The 20,015-nt window shown below is 42.1% G+C and overlaps 1 protein-coding gene across 1 annotated transcript in view; it reads right to left on the bottom strand.

Moving 5' to 3' along the window:
• The window catches only part of POU6F2 (POU class 6 homeobox 2), a 130,563-nt gene extending 116,930 nt beyond the window's left edge, over positions 1-13,633 (bottom strand). Inside the window, exons 1-3 of the mRNA XM_072650708.1 lie at positions 13,606-13,633; positions 12,830-12,924; positions 6,147-6,375 (exon numbers count right to left, since the gene is read on the bottom strand). Of these exons, the coding sequence (XP_072506809.1) occupies positions 6,147-6,375; positions 12,830-12,924; positions 13,606-13,633 (352 nt within the window). The remainder of the gene's footprint in view (positions 1-6,146; positions 6,376-12,829; positions 12,925-13,605) is intronic.
• Positions 13,634-20,015: the final 6,382 nt, after the last annotated feature.

Raw genomic sequence — 20,015 nt, 5'->3', positions numbered from 1 at the left:
CAGGTAAAAAAAACATATTCACAGATAATAATAAATACAAAATATATAAATAATCAGTGGGGGGTGGGAGGAGGTAAGCAAAGCTCTTCTTTAGGAGGTGGCAATCAAATGAAGGCCTTCTTTGTGTCTCCAGAGGGAGAATGAGCCTTTGGGTATTGGCCTATGTACAGGTCTAAGGCTCTTAGTTAATGGCTTTCCTTTTGTCCTTTCAGTGTGTGGTTCACTCTTTCATGGCAAACACTCCGCAGAATATAATGAGCATCCTCTTATCTTCTTACCTTTATCTGGAGACAAAGCCCATCATAACAATTTGGACAACAAATAGAAATTCCCAGGGGTAAGTGATGTCAGTTTACCAGCAGTGATAAGGTAAGTCAGGGGAAGGAAATGGAGAAGAGATAAATTCCCCAGGTCCCAGGAGTAGGGACAGAGAAATGGCAGAATTCTGTTCTGGCAGATTACTGTCTTCTGAGGCAGGTCAGTGAGTCAGTCAATACTCTAATTGATCCTGATTATATTCAGTTGATCAGTGCCCTCCCTTCATTTGCGATTGGATGGCTACAAATGCTGGCTAGCACTCACACCTCTGGCACCTCTCCTCTCTCTAAGGTCTTCCACCCTATGCAGTTCCTGTTTCCCATCATCCTTCAGTCCTTCCTTCCGGTTGGGAAACTACACTTCTCTTTGGTTTCCTTGATGATAAGAGCAAGGAGAGACCATTTCAGCCGTCAAGGGGACAGTCTATGCAGAGATATAGATAGCGTTGGGCGACAGAGAGTCACCTATGGAGATGAGTAAGAATCATACCACTAGCATCATCAGCGTTGCTAGAATTTTAATGGCACATTAAGATTGACAAAGCACTTTGCTTACATTATCTCCTTTGATCCTCCGATCGACCCTATGACATTGTTGCTATTACTAATTTCCATTTTAGAGATGACCAAATTAAGGTTTATAGAGTTAAGTGATTTGCCCAGGATCACACAGTTAGCAAGCAGCAAGTGTTCCTGTCTCCAACTCCTGAACTCTACCTATGTTGTCACAAGACTTATAAATGAGCAAGGTCTTAGAAACCATAGCCACTGCTTCTCACCAACTAGCTGGAGTAGAGAGCTCCGATAGCATTTGCTGCCCAAGTTCTCCTCAGGTTTGAATGCTGGCTCTATTGTTTATTAGCTCTGGGACCTTGGATGAATCACTTCACCACTGTTAGCCTTGTTCTCCTCATCCACAATATGGGGATAACCATATCTGCAGCCCTTATGTCCCAGGGTCATCGTGAGGGAAGCTCTTTGTAAGCCACAAAGCGTCATTCAAAGACGAGGTCTTGTTTTCATTCTCCTACATCAGGTTGCTTCTTATCTCCACGAGAAACTTCATTTGAACAGGTCACTCCTCTGGGGACGTCCAAATGACCAAAGTGATATTAATGTGTCAAGGCAACAAGAGCCCACACAGTTGCCAGAACTAGAGCAAACTCGTTTCCTAGCTCTGCCTGCCATGGAGGGCTGAGCAAGGCAGAATGAATTCATGACTTCGGAGTTGTGGGAGCTTATGTTTATTTATAATTCTCAGGATCCCCATAAGCACAACTGCTCCAAATGGAAAGATGCATTTTTATAATGTCCCTTTCTTCATTAAGATTTCATCACCCACCTATGTTAAAAAGCCTCTCCCTTCACTTGGAGGGGTCGGCCTCCACCTTGGACAGCTCCTGCATTCTTTTCCTAATCTCAAACTGGCTGCTTTCCACGCACACCACATTTGTGCATTACTGAGTTCTGTACATCCATGATTTATGAATGCAAGTTTCTGGACACAATTGAATGGTAAGAGAAAGACATTGTTGGAAACATTAATAGGAAAATCATTTAAAATGCAGCCAAGGCAAAATAAGAAGTCACACCAACAGGTATGTAGATGGAGCACTAAGTGGATGTAAAAACATTTACTTGATGTGGTAAGTGGTTCTCCTTTGATCTATCTGTGGAAAACAAGGCTTTAAATAATCTGATAAGTCATGAAGTGAACTGGAATTTAACTTCAATCATGAGACATTTATTAAGTGCTCACTATAAGCACTGCGAAACATACAAATTTAGATAAGATATAGTCTCAGCTCTCATAGATTTTGCTGTCTAATAGGCAAATAAGATAGGGCTCCCTGATCAATGTGACCAACTCGCCAGTGGGTGAGTCTTTGTGGGAAACTTTTGATACATAAGAGAGGGGGCAGCAGGGTAGTTCCCAAGCAAATTGGTAACTTTACAGAGCTGTTAGTCTTCAGTTGCATCTCCCTTTAAAGGAGGTGGGCATGTCCCTAGGCTCCTCTGAAAGCCTGATATCAATGCTAAGGGAATGTCACAAGATGAGTTGGCTTGGACCCTTGGGAGAACAGAATATTCCTTTAGAACTCAGGCTTCTTTTCTTCCAAAGAGCTCTTGAGCAGAGCAGCAGGTATGTGTGAATGAGGAAGGGGAAACTGCCCACATGGCTCCTCCCCTCATCTGTAGGATCCATAAGAGACCAAAGGCACAAGACAGGAGAACAAACTAATCCCAGACACTATTCTTTGCTATTGAGTTCTCTGGACGGGCAAGTATAATGGAAGGAAAATGGCTTGTTAAGAAACTTCAAAATATGTTTTCCTTCTGAGGGAAGTCCAAGACATCAGAAGGGCCTCTATGGGGTATAAGAGGGGGTCACTAGAATTTCAGAGTGGTGCCTGTCTAGAAGTCTGAATAAATTCCCTTCTAGGAAATCCAAACCACAGGGTAGTACTATGAACCTGGTGGAGGTTCTGTAGAGGATTTTGGACCCAACAGAAAGTAAAGAGAATTGTATTGATTATTCACAATCTGAATTCCTTATTGGGTATGGTTTTAAATATTTGTCTGTGGACTTTCACATTTTCTATATGGAGTGATAAAGGCTGAAATGCATGTATTTAACAGGGATGTTATCTTGAGTGCTTATATGGAAATTGGAAATCCTCTGATTGGCATTTATAGAAACAGACATAGCAATACACAAATTCAAGTAACCTTTGGGGGCTGGGTGACAAAATGATCCAGAGAGGATAATTTTTAGGTTAGTTCTCAAGACTGAATCTCATTTTACAAAGGGTAGAGTCAGGTCCTAACTATGAATGACACAGATAACTGTAGGTGAGACTCAGATCTGTGATTTCATCATATAGGGAACTCTTGGAGAAGAGATTCCCTTCCCCCCATATAGACTGGCAACTGCTCTTCAGTTTATAGACTTAGACTTGTTTTATACAAAATACATTAGAGAGGTGAAAACAAAGTGCTATCTTCCTTGGGAAGGTCATTATTAACCAGGAATACTTCATGGAGGGGGTAGCATGGGAGTGGGGCAGGAAGTAAGTGGGGAAGACAGTTCAGACACAGGTAAAGATGAGCAAAGGCACAGCTATGGAAAAGCAATGGGAAGTTAGGGGTTACAGACACTAGTCCACTTTGGCTGGAGCACAGAGTGTCCTCTAAAAACATTTAGAAGGATTAAACTAGATATTGACTTATACCAAGGTCCCTCAATAAACTTGGGCAATGACAAACCCTCACCACAACAAAAGGAAGGGTTCAGAAGTTAAGAGCATGGTTGTCGATGACTTTGTGGCACAGATTCAACTTGCTCAGTGTTCACTGAGCCACAAATCTCATTTTGCAGCACAACCTGGCACATATGACTTCTCCCAAAGACACAGAGAACAAAGGCAAATACAAACACACGTTCCTGGAAAAAGTCACCCAAGAACACCTGCCTGCCTTGACTCCATTACTCAAAGCGTTCTCCCTTCTTTGTGGACTGCAAGGAGCAGCAGCAGCAGCAGCAGCAGCAGCAGCAGCAGCAGCAGCAGCAGCAGTAGAGTGTGTGGCAGCCTAAGGCAACACCCGAGAGTGGGCTTCTGGATGTCTTTATCTACTGCTTCAGAGTGGCAAAGAAGCTTCTGCCATGGGGGAGGTGACTGGCAGCTGCTACTTGGTGTCCCTACAGTTCAGCTGCCCTCAGGTCCTGTGGTGACAACTTTATGAAACTCTTACCCTTCTTTCTCCAATTCCATTAAAATTCTTATTCTTCTTGTTTTCCCCACTTTCCTCCTCTCCTCCTTGTCATCCTTGTCCTTGTTCTCTCTCTCTCTCTCTCTCTCTCTCTCTCTCTCTCTCTCTCTCTCTCTCTCTCTCTCTCTCTCTGTCTCTCTCTCTGTCTCTCTCTCTGTCTTTCTCTCTCTCTTTCTCTGTCTCTCTCTGTATCTATCTCTTTCTCCTCTCTCTCTTTCTGTCTCTCTGTCTCTGTCTCTCTCTCTCTGCTTCCCTGTTTCTGTCTTTGTCTCTCAATGATAACAATGGTGAGAAATCAGGTGAATTGGTCTCTGTCATGGGTTCTCTATAATGTGATGATCTGAAATGACTAAGGAAACAAAGGTTTAAGCTACCAAGGGTATTGATTTATTAAGTGATGCATGCCAATTTCATAACAAATTGGGACCAGGCCTTCTCAGCTTGACACTGGGCCCCAAATACAGGGGGATACAGATTTTTACACATTAAAATAAAACAATTTTAATAAGATATAAGCCAGGATATACAACTAGGTAACATGATTTCTAATTGGAGGAATGACTAGGGGCTTTCCAAATTGTGATGGGGGAGAGTGAACAGATGCTATTCAGAAAATCAGAAAATGAGGTCTCACTCCCCACCCCAAGTGTCTGTACTCAATAAAAAGAACGAAGAAACAGTAACTGATTGGTCTGGCCAGTTTTCGGATAAGACAGATATATTGCTTGAGATGTATAATTGTGAGAAAACTTCTTGCATCAGTCTTTGGATCTGACAGGGTTTTTGGTCAACAAAACCTATGTCCTTTTGCTAAGTGTATCTAAGCAGCAGATAGAGGTGGTCCAGCTTCTTGGTCACACAGGACTAGGTTCAAAAAATTCAATTTCTGTGTTACAAGACAGAAATTGGACTAAACCCATAATTGAATGGAAAGGGAACTGAGCTAGATGCAGAACTGAGTCACAAGATGGAGTCAGTGTGGTTCTCTCAGTTCTGACTCTTCCCCCCCATCTTTTTGTTGAAAGAGGAATCATGAACTTGTTATTTCATGATGATAAGCATGGCATATAGGCACATTTAACAACATATGTTCTATTTCTAAGTGAAGTTACCTTCTCTCTAATGCTAACTTCATTCAATAAGGCAAAGAAGTAATGTGTCATGTCCTTGACACAGCAGATGATCAAGCTCCCTTCCATGGCATTTCTGTTATACTAAAAAGGGTAGAAATAACAACTAGTGACACTTGGCAATAAGACTGGTCTGAACAGCGTCAAGACCCTTTGCTCCAGACTTCCAAGTACTTTCCTCTACTTCACAGATGAGCAAAATGCAGCCCCATCGGCATGAGTACCCAGACCCTCCCATAAGAATTGCTATGTATAAAGCAGACACACTCTTAGGCATAGCTGCCAATGGATGTCTCTGGCAGCTGTAATAGCTTAAAATAGCCATCACCTAGATTTTTGTGCTCAAGGCAAGTGCCAGAATTAGGGTATGAGATAAGAGGCAGGAAGCTTGTCCTCACTTGAGGAGCTAGAACCCTAGGACCCTGACATGAAGTTCCAAGAGGAGATTGTCACATGGCCCAGTGGAGCAGGGGAGAAGCTCATGGTAATCCACCATCTGGTACCCTCCTGCTTTAATTTTTCTTATTAACTGTGTTAAGCTCTATTGTTTCTATGCTGCTGAAGAAATACAATTGCTGTCAGCACTGCTTCAGTTTGCCCTCCTCTAAATTTGCTGCCTGCAGTAAAATCTTGGCTTGTCCACCTTAGTTACAACTCAGATCTCAGAGACTTGATCCTTAGTATGTAAGTGGCTAGGATTCATACATAAATCTTGCTACTTGAACAATGCCAAGTTACTCTCCTAGAAATAAGGAGCAACTTCTCTTCTGTGTGCAAGTTCCATGTTTGTCATCTGGGAACAAATATAGACTCCCTCTGATATGTGGAACACTAACCCCCAGCCTTCAGATAATTCTCACTAAAGGCAGTTCTGCACATTGGACAACCCTGCTCCCATGAGAAAAGACAACAGATAGATGAGGTTTACCTTGGAGATTTTGCAATGGCAAAGTCATGATGCCTCCCGCAGCTGCAGCTGCAACGAGCCCTTGGATGTTGGTGAGATTGGCAGTAGGCAGGGTGAGGACCAGTCCTTGTTGACCACCCAGCTGTCCTGCCATGTTGAAAGGAATAAGGATGGGCTGGTTGAGGGCTGGTGTGCCTCCTGGCATCACCCCGGCCACGGCAGAGGCCAGCTGTTGTGCGGTCAGCAGCGGCTACAATGAACAAACAGAAACAACTGCTTTACTAGCACAGGAAGAGTCAAAGCACGGCCAGTTACAGATACAACAGAATAATGGAGCTTGTCCAGTTGGGTCTCTAGCAAATTCTGCCTTTCCTTAGCTGCCCGAGACATGTCTGAATATATCACTTCCTTGCTCAAGAAACTTCAGATACTTCCTCTTTCGTTTAGTATAAAATATTAACCAAATCCCTCAGCTTGGCATTTATAATTTTTCCAATGCAACTCCTACCATGTTGGCAGACATTTTTTGTGTGTTCCTCCTTTTCAGACGTCCTTGATTCTGGCCAAACTCTTCCATTTGACATTCCCTGAACTCAACATTCTATCTTCAGTGTCTAAGTCATTGCCTCAGATTGTTCTGCCTGTAATGCCCTCCCTTCTCACCTTAACCTCTTATAATCCCTAGTTTGTGCCTGATTGCCAATTCTCTCTCCCCACCCCCCCCTCTCTCTTTCTCCTTCCCTCTCTCCCTTCCCCCTCTTTCCCCTCCCCACCTTGCATTGTCATGTATAGAGATGTTTCTTTGTTCATGTTATATTCTCACACAGAGGGATGGGATTTCCTGGTGGGCTGATTGCTTTTTGTTTTGTCTGTGTAACCCCAGGGCTCAGCATGGTACCCAGGCACCCAGCAAGTATTTCAAATTTGCATCTTGAATGACCTGGTATAGAGCAGACTCTACCATGACCAGTACATGATCTGAGCAAGAGATATACCAGTAGGTAGGCTGGCAGAAAGTGTTGCTGAAGTGTGTGTGTGTGTGTGTGTGTGTGTATGCATGCATGATGTCTTATTCTCTGCAAGAGCTAATTAGACTCTGGGTCTTCTTATGAGGGTCTTGAACCCTTCTAAGTGAGACACCTCAAGTTTCTGAAGCTGTATCCTATTGAGGCTGCATAGCATACCAGATCAAAAGCTCCCTTTGCAGTCAGGACAGCTTGGTTCAAATCTGATCTCTGACAATAGCTGTGCAGCCCTGGACAAGTACCTTTATCTTTATGTGCCTTAGGTAACTCCCTAGGATTTATCTGCTAAATTACTGGCAGGTTGTGATTGCCATCAGAAAAGGGAATTCCCACACTGGAAGTTCTGCTACATTGTTATGATACAATTATATTTCTTTTTCTTGGTCTTATTAAAGGGGCCATGGCCTGGCTACTTCTTAAACAGGCCTATTCAACGAATGGACATTGCCTCACCTTAAGTCAGTACCTGCAAAGACCTTGACCGAAAGGGCCCAAGGTCTCCCAGTGCATCCTGGGTCATCTCCAGTTATCCTGATGAATATCTGGTCCCTGGATTCAGATGGCTCTGGAGGAGAAGTGAGACCAATGACCTGCATAGCCCTCCCTTACTCAAAACAAAGTCATGTGCAAGCCATGTCATCATTTCTCTGATGGCATGGTCTTCTTTGGCAATGAAAGAAGAACACAACAATTTGTGGTGCCATTATGTAGAGAATGGCAGTATGGTATAATGGATAAAAAGGTGGCTTCAGTGTCAGGAAGACCTAGTTCATGTCCTGCTTTGAACATATCCTGCTTGTGTGACCCTGAGTGGGGATCTAGGCTGCTCTCTCAGACTACAAGTTGCAGAGAAGGTACTGACCTGTATTGGTAAAGGGAGTTTCCTCATTTGTGAGTTCCTTAGACTAATTTAGATTGGTCTAGATCCCTAGATTAGATCTGCAAAATCAGTTGCCTATCCCAACTGATCTGGCAGACCAGTTAAAATCATGGGGCAGCAGATTTTGACTCAGTGTAAGGAGAACTTTTTAGCAACTACCACTGAATGTCTTGTTTGATGAGGTCATGAGTTTTTTCTCATTGCAAGGATGGCCACCTCTTCACAATGTGGTGAAATAAGTAAGCATTGCTTGGGAGGCTAAGATTCTTTCTGAGGCCCTTTCTGGCTTGGATATGTGGAGATTCTATTACATATTTATGATATCATCTTTACCTTTGCCTTTCTTGGAAGCAAGAAGGGCAGGCATTATCACCTCCATTTTACAAATGGAGGAATTGAGGCACAGAGAGTTTCAGTGACCAACCCAAGATCACACAGAAGCTTAGATCCTTGAGAGCAGGGACCCTCCCTTCCTTCCTTCCTTCCTTCCTTCCTTCCTTCCTTCCTTCCTTCCTTCCTTCCTTTTTTTCATTTCCTTCCTTCCTTTCTTCAATTCCTTCCTTTCTTCCTTTCTTTCTTTCTTCCTTCCTTCCTTCCTTCCTTCCTTCCTTCCTTCCTTCCTTCCTTCCTTCCTTGATTCTTTCCTTCCTTCCTTCCTTGATTCTTTCCTTCCTTCCTTCCTTCCTTCCTTCCTTCCTTCCTTCCTTCCTTCCTTCCTTCCTTCCTTCCTTCCTTTCCTTCTTTCTTTCTGTCCCTAGCAATTAGTATAGTGCCTGACACATAGTAGACATTTACATGCTTCTTGACTTGACACTACATCAACAGTTGGTCTAGGGCTAGAATTGACATCTTCTCACTTCCAGCCTTATAATCTATCTCTAAACCAGTGATTATCAACTTCTGGTTCTGATTGCTGGTTCATCTTCATGAGGTTATGATTGGGAAGAAACTGGAGTTATCCTAGCACTATTGCCTGGAATGAAAAGTTGACTGAGATGTGGCTTTGACTTAATGAGTCTTCCCTCTACCCAAAATGCCCCCTTAACTCCCACCCAGCTTCATGTTTGGCTAAGACAATTGCTGCTCATCTTCCATGATGCTTCTCTAGATTTTTGGTGATCTGATTTTGTTGGTGACATTCATTGAGAAATCAGAAGTCCTAAAGACTTGAAGATATTTAAGATGGGTCTTTGAATTCATCTAGTCCAATCTCTTCTCTTAACAAATGAGGTGGATCAGCCCCACTGAGGCAGAAGTTGACCAAAGTCCCACTGGTAGAAGGGCAGAATGAGGAGTAGCACCCGGGTCTTGAAGGCCAAGTCCAGGGCTCTTCACACTTTACCACACTCTCTCTCCTCTGGCAGCAAAGTAGCTGGGTAATACCAGAGTCAGGAAGACCTGAGTTTTTTTTCAGCCTCAACTCCTTGCTAGCTATGTAACCTTGGACAAGTCCCACCAAATTTCTCAGCCTGTTTTCTCATGTATAAAAGGAGGATTATAATATATAATAACCAATAATAATAATAACCAACCTGACAAGGATGTTGTGAGGCTCAAATGAGAACTTTCAAACCTTAAAGTGCTATATAATTCTAGCTATTATTACACTGCTACCTACATATTGGACTGACATGACTGATACTTACATTCTCTCCCTACAGAATGGCATTATTATAAAAAGGTATTATTCCTCATTTAATGGAATACAAAGGAGAAATGCAAACATAGGACATATAATTCAAGGAGGCTGTGTTTGGGAAGGGGGGGGTCAAGAAGAGAGTAGAGTAGGCAAATGACAGGCCAGTAAGCTGAAATTTGATTCCTAGGAAAATTCTAATTGTTGTTGTCCTTTCCTCAAAGAAGACCAGTGACATCTGGAGGGTGATGTTTCAACTTGCAAATGAATTGGATTTAAGTGAGGCAGGGCTGTGCAAAGTCATCAGCTTCACACTCTCCTCCAGAGTCATCTCGGTCCAGTGGCAAGACATAGATCAAGATGACTGACGATGGCCCTAGATACAGTGGGAGACCTTGGTCTTATAAAGCTAAGGCATTTCCAGGTCTCAGTTTGCCTGAGGCAACACCCATTCAGCAATTTAAGGCTAGATAAGAAATGAGACTGTGTTTGAGCACGCCTACTCAAAAAATTCTAAAATATGCTATCAAAGGGTTGGTCAGTGAACGTGCAGAAAAGAAAGCAGTGATCACAAGGAACCACTGTGGCTCCAGCTCCCCAACTCCTGGAAGAGAAATAATTTAAGAAGCAGAGCAAGACATAGGTTTTAGTACATGGCCAATGAGGATGTTTGGCTTGTGTTAATATATATATATATTTGGTACAAAGGTGTTGTTTTTCTTTTATTCCCCAATGCGGGGTGGTGGGAAGGGGTAACAAATGCTTATTAATTGAAGAAAAAGAAAGAACAAGTCATGTTAGATTAACCTGTTATTGTTCAGCTGTTTTTCAGTAATGTGCAACTCTTTGTGTGACCTCTTTGGGGGGTTTTCTTGGCAAAAATATTAGAATGATTTGACATTTCTTTCTCCAGCTCATTTTACAGATGAGGAAACTGAAGCAAACAAGGTAAAGTGACTTGCCCAGGATCACATGGCTAGTAAGTGTCTGAGGCCAGATTTGAACTTAAGAAGATGGGTATTCCTGACTTCAGTTGGGACACTCTATCCACTGTGACACCTTGTAGAAAACCAATAATAATAATTACTAGCATTTATATGGTACGTTATGGTTTACAAATATTATCTCATTCAATCCATACAATAACCCCACAAGGTCAGTGCTTTTATTACCTTATTTTTTTTTGTTATCAGTCTATTTTCAGTCTTTTCAATTGTGCCTGACTCCTCATGACCCCATTTGAGATTTTCTTGGCAAAGGAGTTGAAGTTGTTTGCGATGTCCTTTTCTAGCTCATTTTACAGATGAGGAAACTTGAGGCAAACAAGGTTAAGGACTTGCCCAAGGTCATAAACCTAATGAGTGTCTCAGTTCTGATCTGAACTTAGGTCTTCTTAACTCGATGCCAGGTGTTCTATCCATTGTGCCAGCTAGCTGCCATGTCCTATTTTTATGGATGAGGAAACTGAAATAGAGACTAAGTGATTTGCTCAGGGTCACATTGCTAAGTGAGCATCTATGACTACATTTGAACTCAGGTATTCCTGACACCAGACTCAGCATTTTATCAATTGTACCACCTAGTGGCTTTTGTTCTTGGGAATGCTGTTGATGTGATTTACCTGGACTTTAGTCAAGTCTCTCATGTTATCATTCTGGAGAGGGTAGAGGAATGTGGTGTAGACCGGAAGTTCTCAAAGTATGGGATGCCAATCCCACAGGGATCTAAAAGTGTTGCAAGGATTCTGTGAAGCCATGTTGTCTGAAGAAGGAAATCTCTGACACCCCCATGTGGAATTAGTTGTCAAGTAAATGCTGTGTAAATGTTATTGGGCTCATTAAAATGCAAATTCAGATCAAAATAAAAGACAAAAATCTGTCTCCTAAGCCAGGATCTGGTTGGAGGAGTATTTGGACTTTTGACTTCTGTTTTTGTAACCGTCAATCATGCAGCACCACAAATGTGGCACAATTCTGTGGTGAGTCATGTGGCAGGGTTAGAGTTAACAAGTATGCTGGACTTGGCTTCACAGGACTAGGATTAAAAGTTGACATTGCTATTACTACTTGTGTGACCACAGGCAACACCTTTCCCTCTGTGGAGGGATTTCTGGTTCCACACTTGTAAATTGAGGTTATTAGATAGTCTCTAAAGTTCAGTCTCCCTTGATATCTATGATTTTATGAACCAGAGGCTGGGGAGACTGCTCCTGTACCTTCAAACTCGGGCTACATCTATACCCTTGAAAATGCATTGGGAGTCTTCCTTAACTTTTAAAAGCAAAGGCTCTGATGACGCCAGTAAGCCGAGAGCCATGTCAGGGAAAGAGATGCTACAAATAAGGTTCTGTAATGATGGGGGCAGCCCAGTTCAGGCCAATCCAATCACAAACCTGAAGATTTTTCAAACCTTGAATTGCTGACCTCCTAGTATATGCCAGATGATTAATTCTAGGAACAATAATGCTAGTAAAAGGGGAACCGGATGGTTCTGCTACAAACAGGGTGGAAGGATCTTTCCCCTTTCCAAGAGTGTGAGGTGAGCACTGGAAGCCCCAAACCAAATGACAAGGGAGAAGAGTCTAGCCTTTTATAGTTGGGTTATTCCCACCAGACTGCAAATAAGACAAACAAACAAGAAAAGAAAACCAAACAAAACCCTTCCACCCTCCCCCTAAATATTGGGCTTTAAAAAATCATGACTACATTTCTTTATTAATGCAGGAGCTGCATATGATGTACAGTATTGTCAAACCCAATAAGCCACACTTGCATTAAAATTGCATTAACTTTTTCTATTAAATCATGTCATATTTCAAAAATGGCCAGGGGAACATTGAAACAAGTCAATTGTATTCACACTCAGGCCATTAAAGTTCTACTCTCTGGAAAGCTGTAAAGGAGCCGAGCAGCCCACTTGTGGGGGGTCCAGCAAAAACAAGTCCAGAAGGTCTCATCATTCAGAAGGGTGGATTTCTTGAAAAGGTGCACATCCCTTCTTCATCCCCTTAATAAATGATGAGGCTCTCATGCAGCTTCCCAAACAATAATTCATCACCAACTTTACTCCGCTGGAGTTAATTGGTTTTCACTCATTATTATTTATTTACATATTTAGTCTTGTTAGATAGCCTCCTCTCCCCAAGCATGAGAAATACACTGACCTGGGGCCCAACAGGGAAGGCTGTTGGGTGAGCCTGGGTGGATGGGAGTTGATCAGCAGTGCTCGTATCGGTGGGTGCTGGGTTTCCTCTGGCCCCTGGCAATCAAAAGAGAAGTCTTCCCTTAATATCCAGTCTCCAAACTCTCCATTTCCCTTTTGCAGTGATGTCACAAGACCCCAAGTCCAATATGACAAGCCAAAGACATCATTCACTTCAGGACTCTAATTGTTCTCAGCGGCATCAGTTATGCTCACCCTCATTCAGGTTGGCCAGCTCATTCAGAGAGATCCAGTGAACTGACAGCGGGGACACTCAAGCCCTCGTCAGCTTGCCTAATGTGGTTTATATTAGACATCACTTTACTTGGAACACAAGCCCTCCCTTCCCAGGTGGGAGCTGCATTTCTTCAGCTGTGATGAGCAGCAGCATTTCTAATTCCACAAAGCGAAAAAATTATTGGAGATGTGAACAAGTCACATCTCCTGGGTCTCTCTTTAATCAAGTGTTCCCCGGGTCTCTCTCCGACCTGCCTCCCATACAAGACACAATTAGACTTTAATTCATTACTATGTACAAGTTCTTCAAAAAAACCCTTTGCTAAACCTCACTTCAAACAATTATCTAAACAGAAGCAGAGACAAGGATTCTTGGGTGCTAAGAGAAACAATCAAGCTGGAACCCAAGGTGTTGCCTCAGCCCTGCTGTGCACAGCTCTCACTTTTAGCTCAGGGAGTCCCTACCTTTATTTAAAGTACAATCCAGGCACTACCTCTCACCCAAGGCCACTCCTGAGCCACCCGTCATCAGCACCCACTTCCTCATCAAATAACATTTGACTTTGTACAAACACTGACCATACATTGCATTAACATGGTATACCCACCACAGTATACTGGCAAGCTCCTAGAGCTAGGCACCTATGGTGAAGACAGAGTAGGGTGGGGTGTGGAGGTGGGATTAATGCATAGGAGCTTAGTTCTACACTCGCTCCTATGCATTAACCACACCTCCACACCCCCGAGGGCACCTCACAGCTATGTCATCAAATTCAACCACTTCATTTTATAGATGAGTAAAATGAGGCCCAGGGAGGTTAAGTATTCTTGCCTAGGGCCCCAGAGCTCACAAGAATCTAAGGCAAAATTTGAAAAGACGGCAGGGACATTGAGCTTTTTATTTTTGTATCTTCAGTTTTTAGCACAGTCAGACAATCAGCCAACTAGTATATATTAAGTGACTACTATGTGCCAGTCATTGTGTTTAGTGCTGAGGGTACAAAGAAATATGGGAAAAAGTCTCTGCTCTAAAGAGCTCACAATCTAATGGAGGAGACAGCTTGCAGCCATTTCTGTATAAACAAGACCAGAGTCAGGGTAAACTGGAGATAATCCACAATGGGAAAGTACTAGAATGAAGGGGGATCAGGGAAAATTTCAATGAGATATGAAGGAAGCCAGGAGAACTGGAAGATGTAAATGAGGAGGGTATGGGTGCAGTTAGAGAACATGCTCAGAGTGACAAAAATCTTGCCAAAGAGGATGATGTCAATACAGCCAAGTTCTTCCCAAATGTATATTTTATGTCTGGATGATTTTTAGTAAGGATCAAGGGAAGGAAGAAATAGTAATGAGAATAGTGGATGGAAAACCAGCTGTGGAATCCAAATGTCCTGTTTTGGACACATATTGGCTGTGTGACCCTGGGCAAGTCTCTTAACATCTCAGATCCCTAGTTGTTGAACAATTTATTATTTGTAGGGGAAAAGGAGATTTCCTCTGCTCTGCCCTCCATAAAAGAAAGGAAATAAAGAAACAAAGAAGGAAGGAAGGTAGGACAGAAAGAAAAAAACAAAGAAGGAAGGAAGGTAGGACAGAAAGAAACAAAGAAAGAAGAAAAGGCAGAAAGAAGTAAGGAAGAAAAGAAGGAAGAAAAAGAAGGGGGGAAGGAAGGAAAGAATGAAGGAAGAGAGAAAAACAGGAAGGAAACAAGGAAGGCAGGAGCTTCTATTGGCATTTTTCTCGTGAGTGGTTGGAATCCAATTCTATGTAGACCTGAACAATCCCTTCTCTTCCATGGTTTGAACGAGGAATAGCAAGTCGAAGACAATTCAGACCTGTTTATTGGCACACCATGAGCTGCCAAGAGAAAAGGGGGGCATGATTCTGTCATACTTATAAATTTTAAAGAAGGTATTATCGGCTCATTTAAAACAAATTCTTCTCTATATTCTCTAAAGGGACAGACTTATAAATAATGGAAATGTGGCAAAAATACTGCAGCACATTAAACTACAAATAAAATTGAGTGCTACACATTATTCAATTGACTTCTATCTCCACTGCGATGTGTCAATCATAACCACATTGGATAATGAGATTACGCAATCAGCGAGCCAGGCCATTATGCAGAAACCTGGAAATCTGATTAATTTGTAATATTTCTTAGTGGTGAAAGTCTGAAATGGACATTGCTCAGGGAATACTTACAAGTATTCTATTGAAATTCCTAAATTGATTTGGAACAAACTAATAAAAACACAGACTTGCTGACATTTTATAAAGTGAATTCTGTCAAAGTACGTTTGGCATTTTAATGATTGCCGTCATTTAATAACAAGGGTGAGATGACCTATCGTAATAGGCGGAGGTGCCAGCAATTCCCCAGGAAGCTTCAAGAGAAGACCTCGACTTTCTGGGTTTTATTTTTTTTTAATGTTTGATTAACTTATCTTTCAAAAACAGGAAAGTTTGGTTATTTTTTAAAAGAATGCAAATAGTGAGACATTGTGTAAAGTCCCCATCTGAATCCTTTTCTCTCCCAGTGTCTTGGCTTCTCTACATTTCTTCTGTGGCCTTAAAGAGCCATCCAGCTGGTCAGCACCTTGGACAGATGTCTGCATTCTATGAACACCTCTAATTCCCTCCCACTGAAAATCAAAGCTGGTCCGTTTTCCTTCTTTTACTGCTCTTATTTTTGCTTTAGTCCATACTTATTTGCTGACCGTCCTTTGGAGGGATATGGATGAGCTGGAGAAAATATAGAGGAAGGCAGTTAGGGTGACGCAGGACCTTGAGTAGAAGTCATGTAAGGATTCATGAAGAATTTGGCAAGGAAGTGAGGTGCAATGAAAAGAAAATGTGTTTGGAGTCAAGAGGCCTGGATTCAAATATCAGCTCTGACACAAAAGTGACTTTGGGTAGATCACAACCTTTTTGAGCCTGTTTCCTCATCTGTAAAATGAGAAATTTAGACTTGATGACCTCTAAAGTTCTTTTCAGCTTGAGATCCATGATCTTATGTTGGATCAAGAGAAGATTTCACAGGCATATAAAATCTGTCTTCCAGAATTTAAAGGACTGTAGAAAATGAGGATTATTTTAGAGGCACTTAGATGGTCCAATGGATAGATAACAGCCTGGATACTGAAAGGTTTGAGTTTAGACCCTTTTGAACTATCTCACTCTAGGCAAGTCATTTAACCTCTGTCTATCTCAGTTTCCTCATCTGTAAAGTGTGACTGGTAACAAGAACACATCTCCCAGGATTGTTGTGAGGGTCAATGGAGAGAATCCTTGTAAAAAGGACTTAGCATAGGGCCTGGCACAATAGTAGGTGCTTAACAAGTGTTTGTTTTCTTTCTTCTTTCCTTCCTTCCTGATTGGTGCTAGAGCAGAGAATTAGGAACAAGGTGCAAAGAAACAAATCTGGAAGTTACTGCTTGTCAGAAAGAGGAGTTTCCTGACCATTAGAGCTATCCCAAAGGGCCATGGAATTTTGGGGGGAAGTCATAGGATCAAAGATTTTGAGCTGGAAAGATTTTGACCTCAGGAAACTTTACTGGAATGAAACTTCACTCCATCATTTTACAGATGAAGAAACTCAGTCAATAAACATCAATGAGTACCTACTACTCAAATTTACACACAGAGAGACAGCAATCCTCACTAGCTAGCTTTGAATCCAGGTCTTCTGACTTTGGGGCTGATGCTTTTCCCACTGAGCCATCTGTCTCCCCACAAAGGCTGGTCATCCACTTTCCAGGGCAGCTGCAAAGAGGATACTTTTCCAGCTATAGGCTGGATTCGATGCCTGTGAGGGCCTTTCCAGCCCTGCCATTCTGTGGCTCTGCTTGGAAGTCCTAGACTGGTGTTCAAAAGGCATGAAGACCTTTCCCACTACTTTAAAAATTCCTAACCTCTCCATCCACACTATGCCTTGGAGTATATGTATGTGTGTGTGTGTGTGTGTGTGTGTGTGTGTATGCCATATACAGCATATATAATATGGAGTATACTTTCTACACTATACATTATTGTGTGTATACACACATATCTCTGTGTAATCTCTTAGCCTCTCTGAACTACAGACACAAGTTCACAGGCTCTAAGTTCCACTCTGAAGAAGAGAGATCTCATTAAGTACATCACACATCATGGAAGCACTTTGATGTCAGTTACTGTTCCAGTTTGATCTTTGACTCCCTAGTACCTAGGGCAGCCTCTCACATTTATCTGATTCTTAACAAATGCTTCTTGATTGGTTGATTAACAGAGGCAGCCAGGTAGTGAAGTGCATAGAACTCCAGGCTTGGAGTAAGGAAGATGAGTTTGAATCTTGCCTCAGACTATTACGGACTACGTGGCTGTATTGTATTACCTCTCTGGGTCTCAATTCCCTCACCTGTAAAATGGAGGTGATTCCGAGTTGTTGTGAGGCTATGAAATAACGTATGTACAATACTTTATAAACTTTGAAGCAGTATATGAGGTATCCATGAAGTCTTAAGCTGTTTTTATTTTGTTTTAAGTTTAAGTTGTTTATTTTAAGTTGTTATTTTCCTCCTTCTCCTCACTATATAAAAGAGATATTTTAGTGAACATTTTCATGTGCCAGGTATTATTAGGTACTAATACAAAAATGAAGCTGTCCCTATGCTCAAAAAGCTTGTTTTCTTTGAAGGGAGATTATAATTAACACATTATTAATTAATATGATTAATTAAATATTAACATTATTATATGCATGTGTGTGCATACGTAGATGTATAAAAATATATACCTAATAAACAATACTATAAAATACTAAATGTACATATGGGGGGGGTGTGCAATATACCTTATGGCAGAGGGATGACGGAGGTACTCCTAACCAGAGATGGTTAAAAGGAGCCTAAAGAATGTAGCCTGTAAGGGAGCTGGCACTTGGGTTGAGTCTTGGAGACAGTCAGGATTTCCTTTCTCTTACTAGACTATAAGCTTCCTGAGGGAAGGACATCATCTTTCTCATCTTTGTACTTCTGTACCATTGCATTGCATTGATAGACTCTGCAAGCACTTGTTGAGCTCATTTTGATGTCTAAACAAGTTCAGAAGCCAAACCTCCAGCAGCTTCCCTGGTCCTGTGGTCTTAGGGAATACCGCTTGTTCCACGCTGTTCCTGCAGTTTCCCCGGGGCACATGTGTGGACTCTCTTTCAGCCAGTGTCTTCAGCTCTGGCTGTAAGTCTTAAGTCCCTTTGGCTACTTGCAGCAACCCAAGCAGAGACTTTCCTGTTTCTTCAGGAGGTGCCCAGTTCTGGCTCCTTGATGTAAAGACTGCTTGCATTTTATCTGAATTTCCCCCACAACACTTAGGAGCTGTCCATGTATTTCTTAAGGTTTCAGAGAGGACTGATTATAGTAACAGACACAGAGCCCTTCAAAGTCTGCAAAATTGTCCCTTATTAGCCTCATGGCAACCCTGTGATGAAGATAGTACATATATCATTAATCCAACTTTACAGAGAAGGAATCCAAGGGTCAGAGAGGTTAGGTAACATATTCATAACCACACAGTTCAAAAGGGTCAGAGGCAGAATTCAAACCCAAGCCTTCCTAATTCCAAGTCTAGCACTCTTTCCTCTACACTAAGACTGGGAGATGCCTGTTACATGAGTCTGGAAGTACTATGGATGAAGAAGAACAGGCAAAGGGAACTGGGAGGTCACTAGTACTCTTAGAGAAAATGTTTATGTGACGTCCTGAACAAAAGGCTATTCAGAAAATTAATCGCACCCTTCAGCCTCACAGTGAAGGCAGTCCAAATTTACCTCTACATTGTCAAGGCAATGGCTTATTGGAGAATATTTAAATCACTTACTTGTTAACAGAATTGCTATAGTACTCACACCAAGCCTACCTAGAATAGTCCAGTGAAACACTGTCTCACCATTTTCTTTTCTTTCATCCCATCAGCCCAACTATTTGTTTAATTCCAAATATTTCTTCCACTGGTAAACAAGTCTCAAAATGGAAACCACTCTTCTATTACTACCAAGTAGTCCACACCTTTATTTTGGTTAGGCTATAGCCTAGTGATTGCTTCTAGAACTAGCCATGAACTTACGCTAAACCAAAGGTCTTCTAAGCTGGAAGTAACTTGTAGCTCTTAGGATTGATTACCTTCTGATTTTCTCTAGATCTACACATAAATGCTTATCCTAACTCATGCCAGTTAGCTTAAGCATGGCCAGTCAGTTACATAATCTTCTATCCATGGTGAGAACCCAACCCCTAATTCATAAGGGGATGTATTTTATTCACTTAATTTGCTGACAAGTTTCAGGGTCTCTCTCCTACGTCTGCTGACAATCTCAAGAAAGCCTGAAGTCCACACTGATCATTTGTGGTTGATGGGCATTTGTAGCTCTAGGACCTTCCATATCTGGTCAAGATAGAGAGCCTGATAATGAACCCAGTCAGCTGGGGCTTCTGCCCCACCTCCCTATGTCTGGTGGGGTTGGTGTTGGTGGTGGCTATGCTGCTGCTGCTGCTACCACAATAATGATGGTAGCCAGTATGTTTTAAGTCCACAAAGTGCTTTACACACATTACATTATTTGATTCCATTGGTCCCACTGCCTCAGAAAACTTGAGAGAAATGACTAGCCACTATCTATATTGACAGGAACTTTTGAGCAGAGTGAAAGTGATCCCTCCAAGTGACAGTCATGCTAGCCTGGGGGAGGACTAAGAACACTGAGTTTGGAATCAGGAGAACCAACCTGGTACTCCCACTCTGCCACTTATATATACAGGGGACCCTGAATGAGTTACTTCCCCTGTCTAGGTCTCATTTGCCTCAGATGTAAAATGAAAGGGCTGAACTAGCTGCCTGCTAATCACTATGGCTCTTCAGCAGTGGAGAAT

This window comes from Notamacropus eugenii, chromosome 3 (assembly GCF_028372415.1).
Source record: "Notamacropus eugenii isolate mMacEug1 chromosome 3, mMacEug1.pri_v2, whole genome shotgun sequence".
In the NCBI taxonomy this organism is placed as follows: Eukaryota; Metazoa; Chordata; class Mammalia; order Diprotodontia; family Macropodidae; genus Notamacropus; species Notamacropus eugenii.
This window is presented reverse-complemented; position numbering and strand designations above follow the sequence as displayed.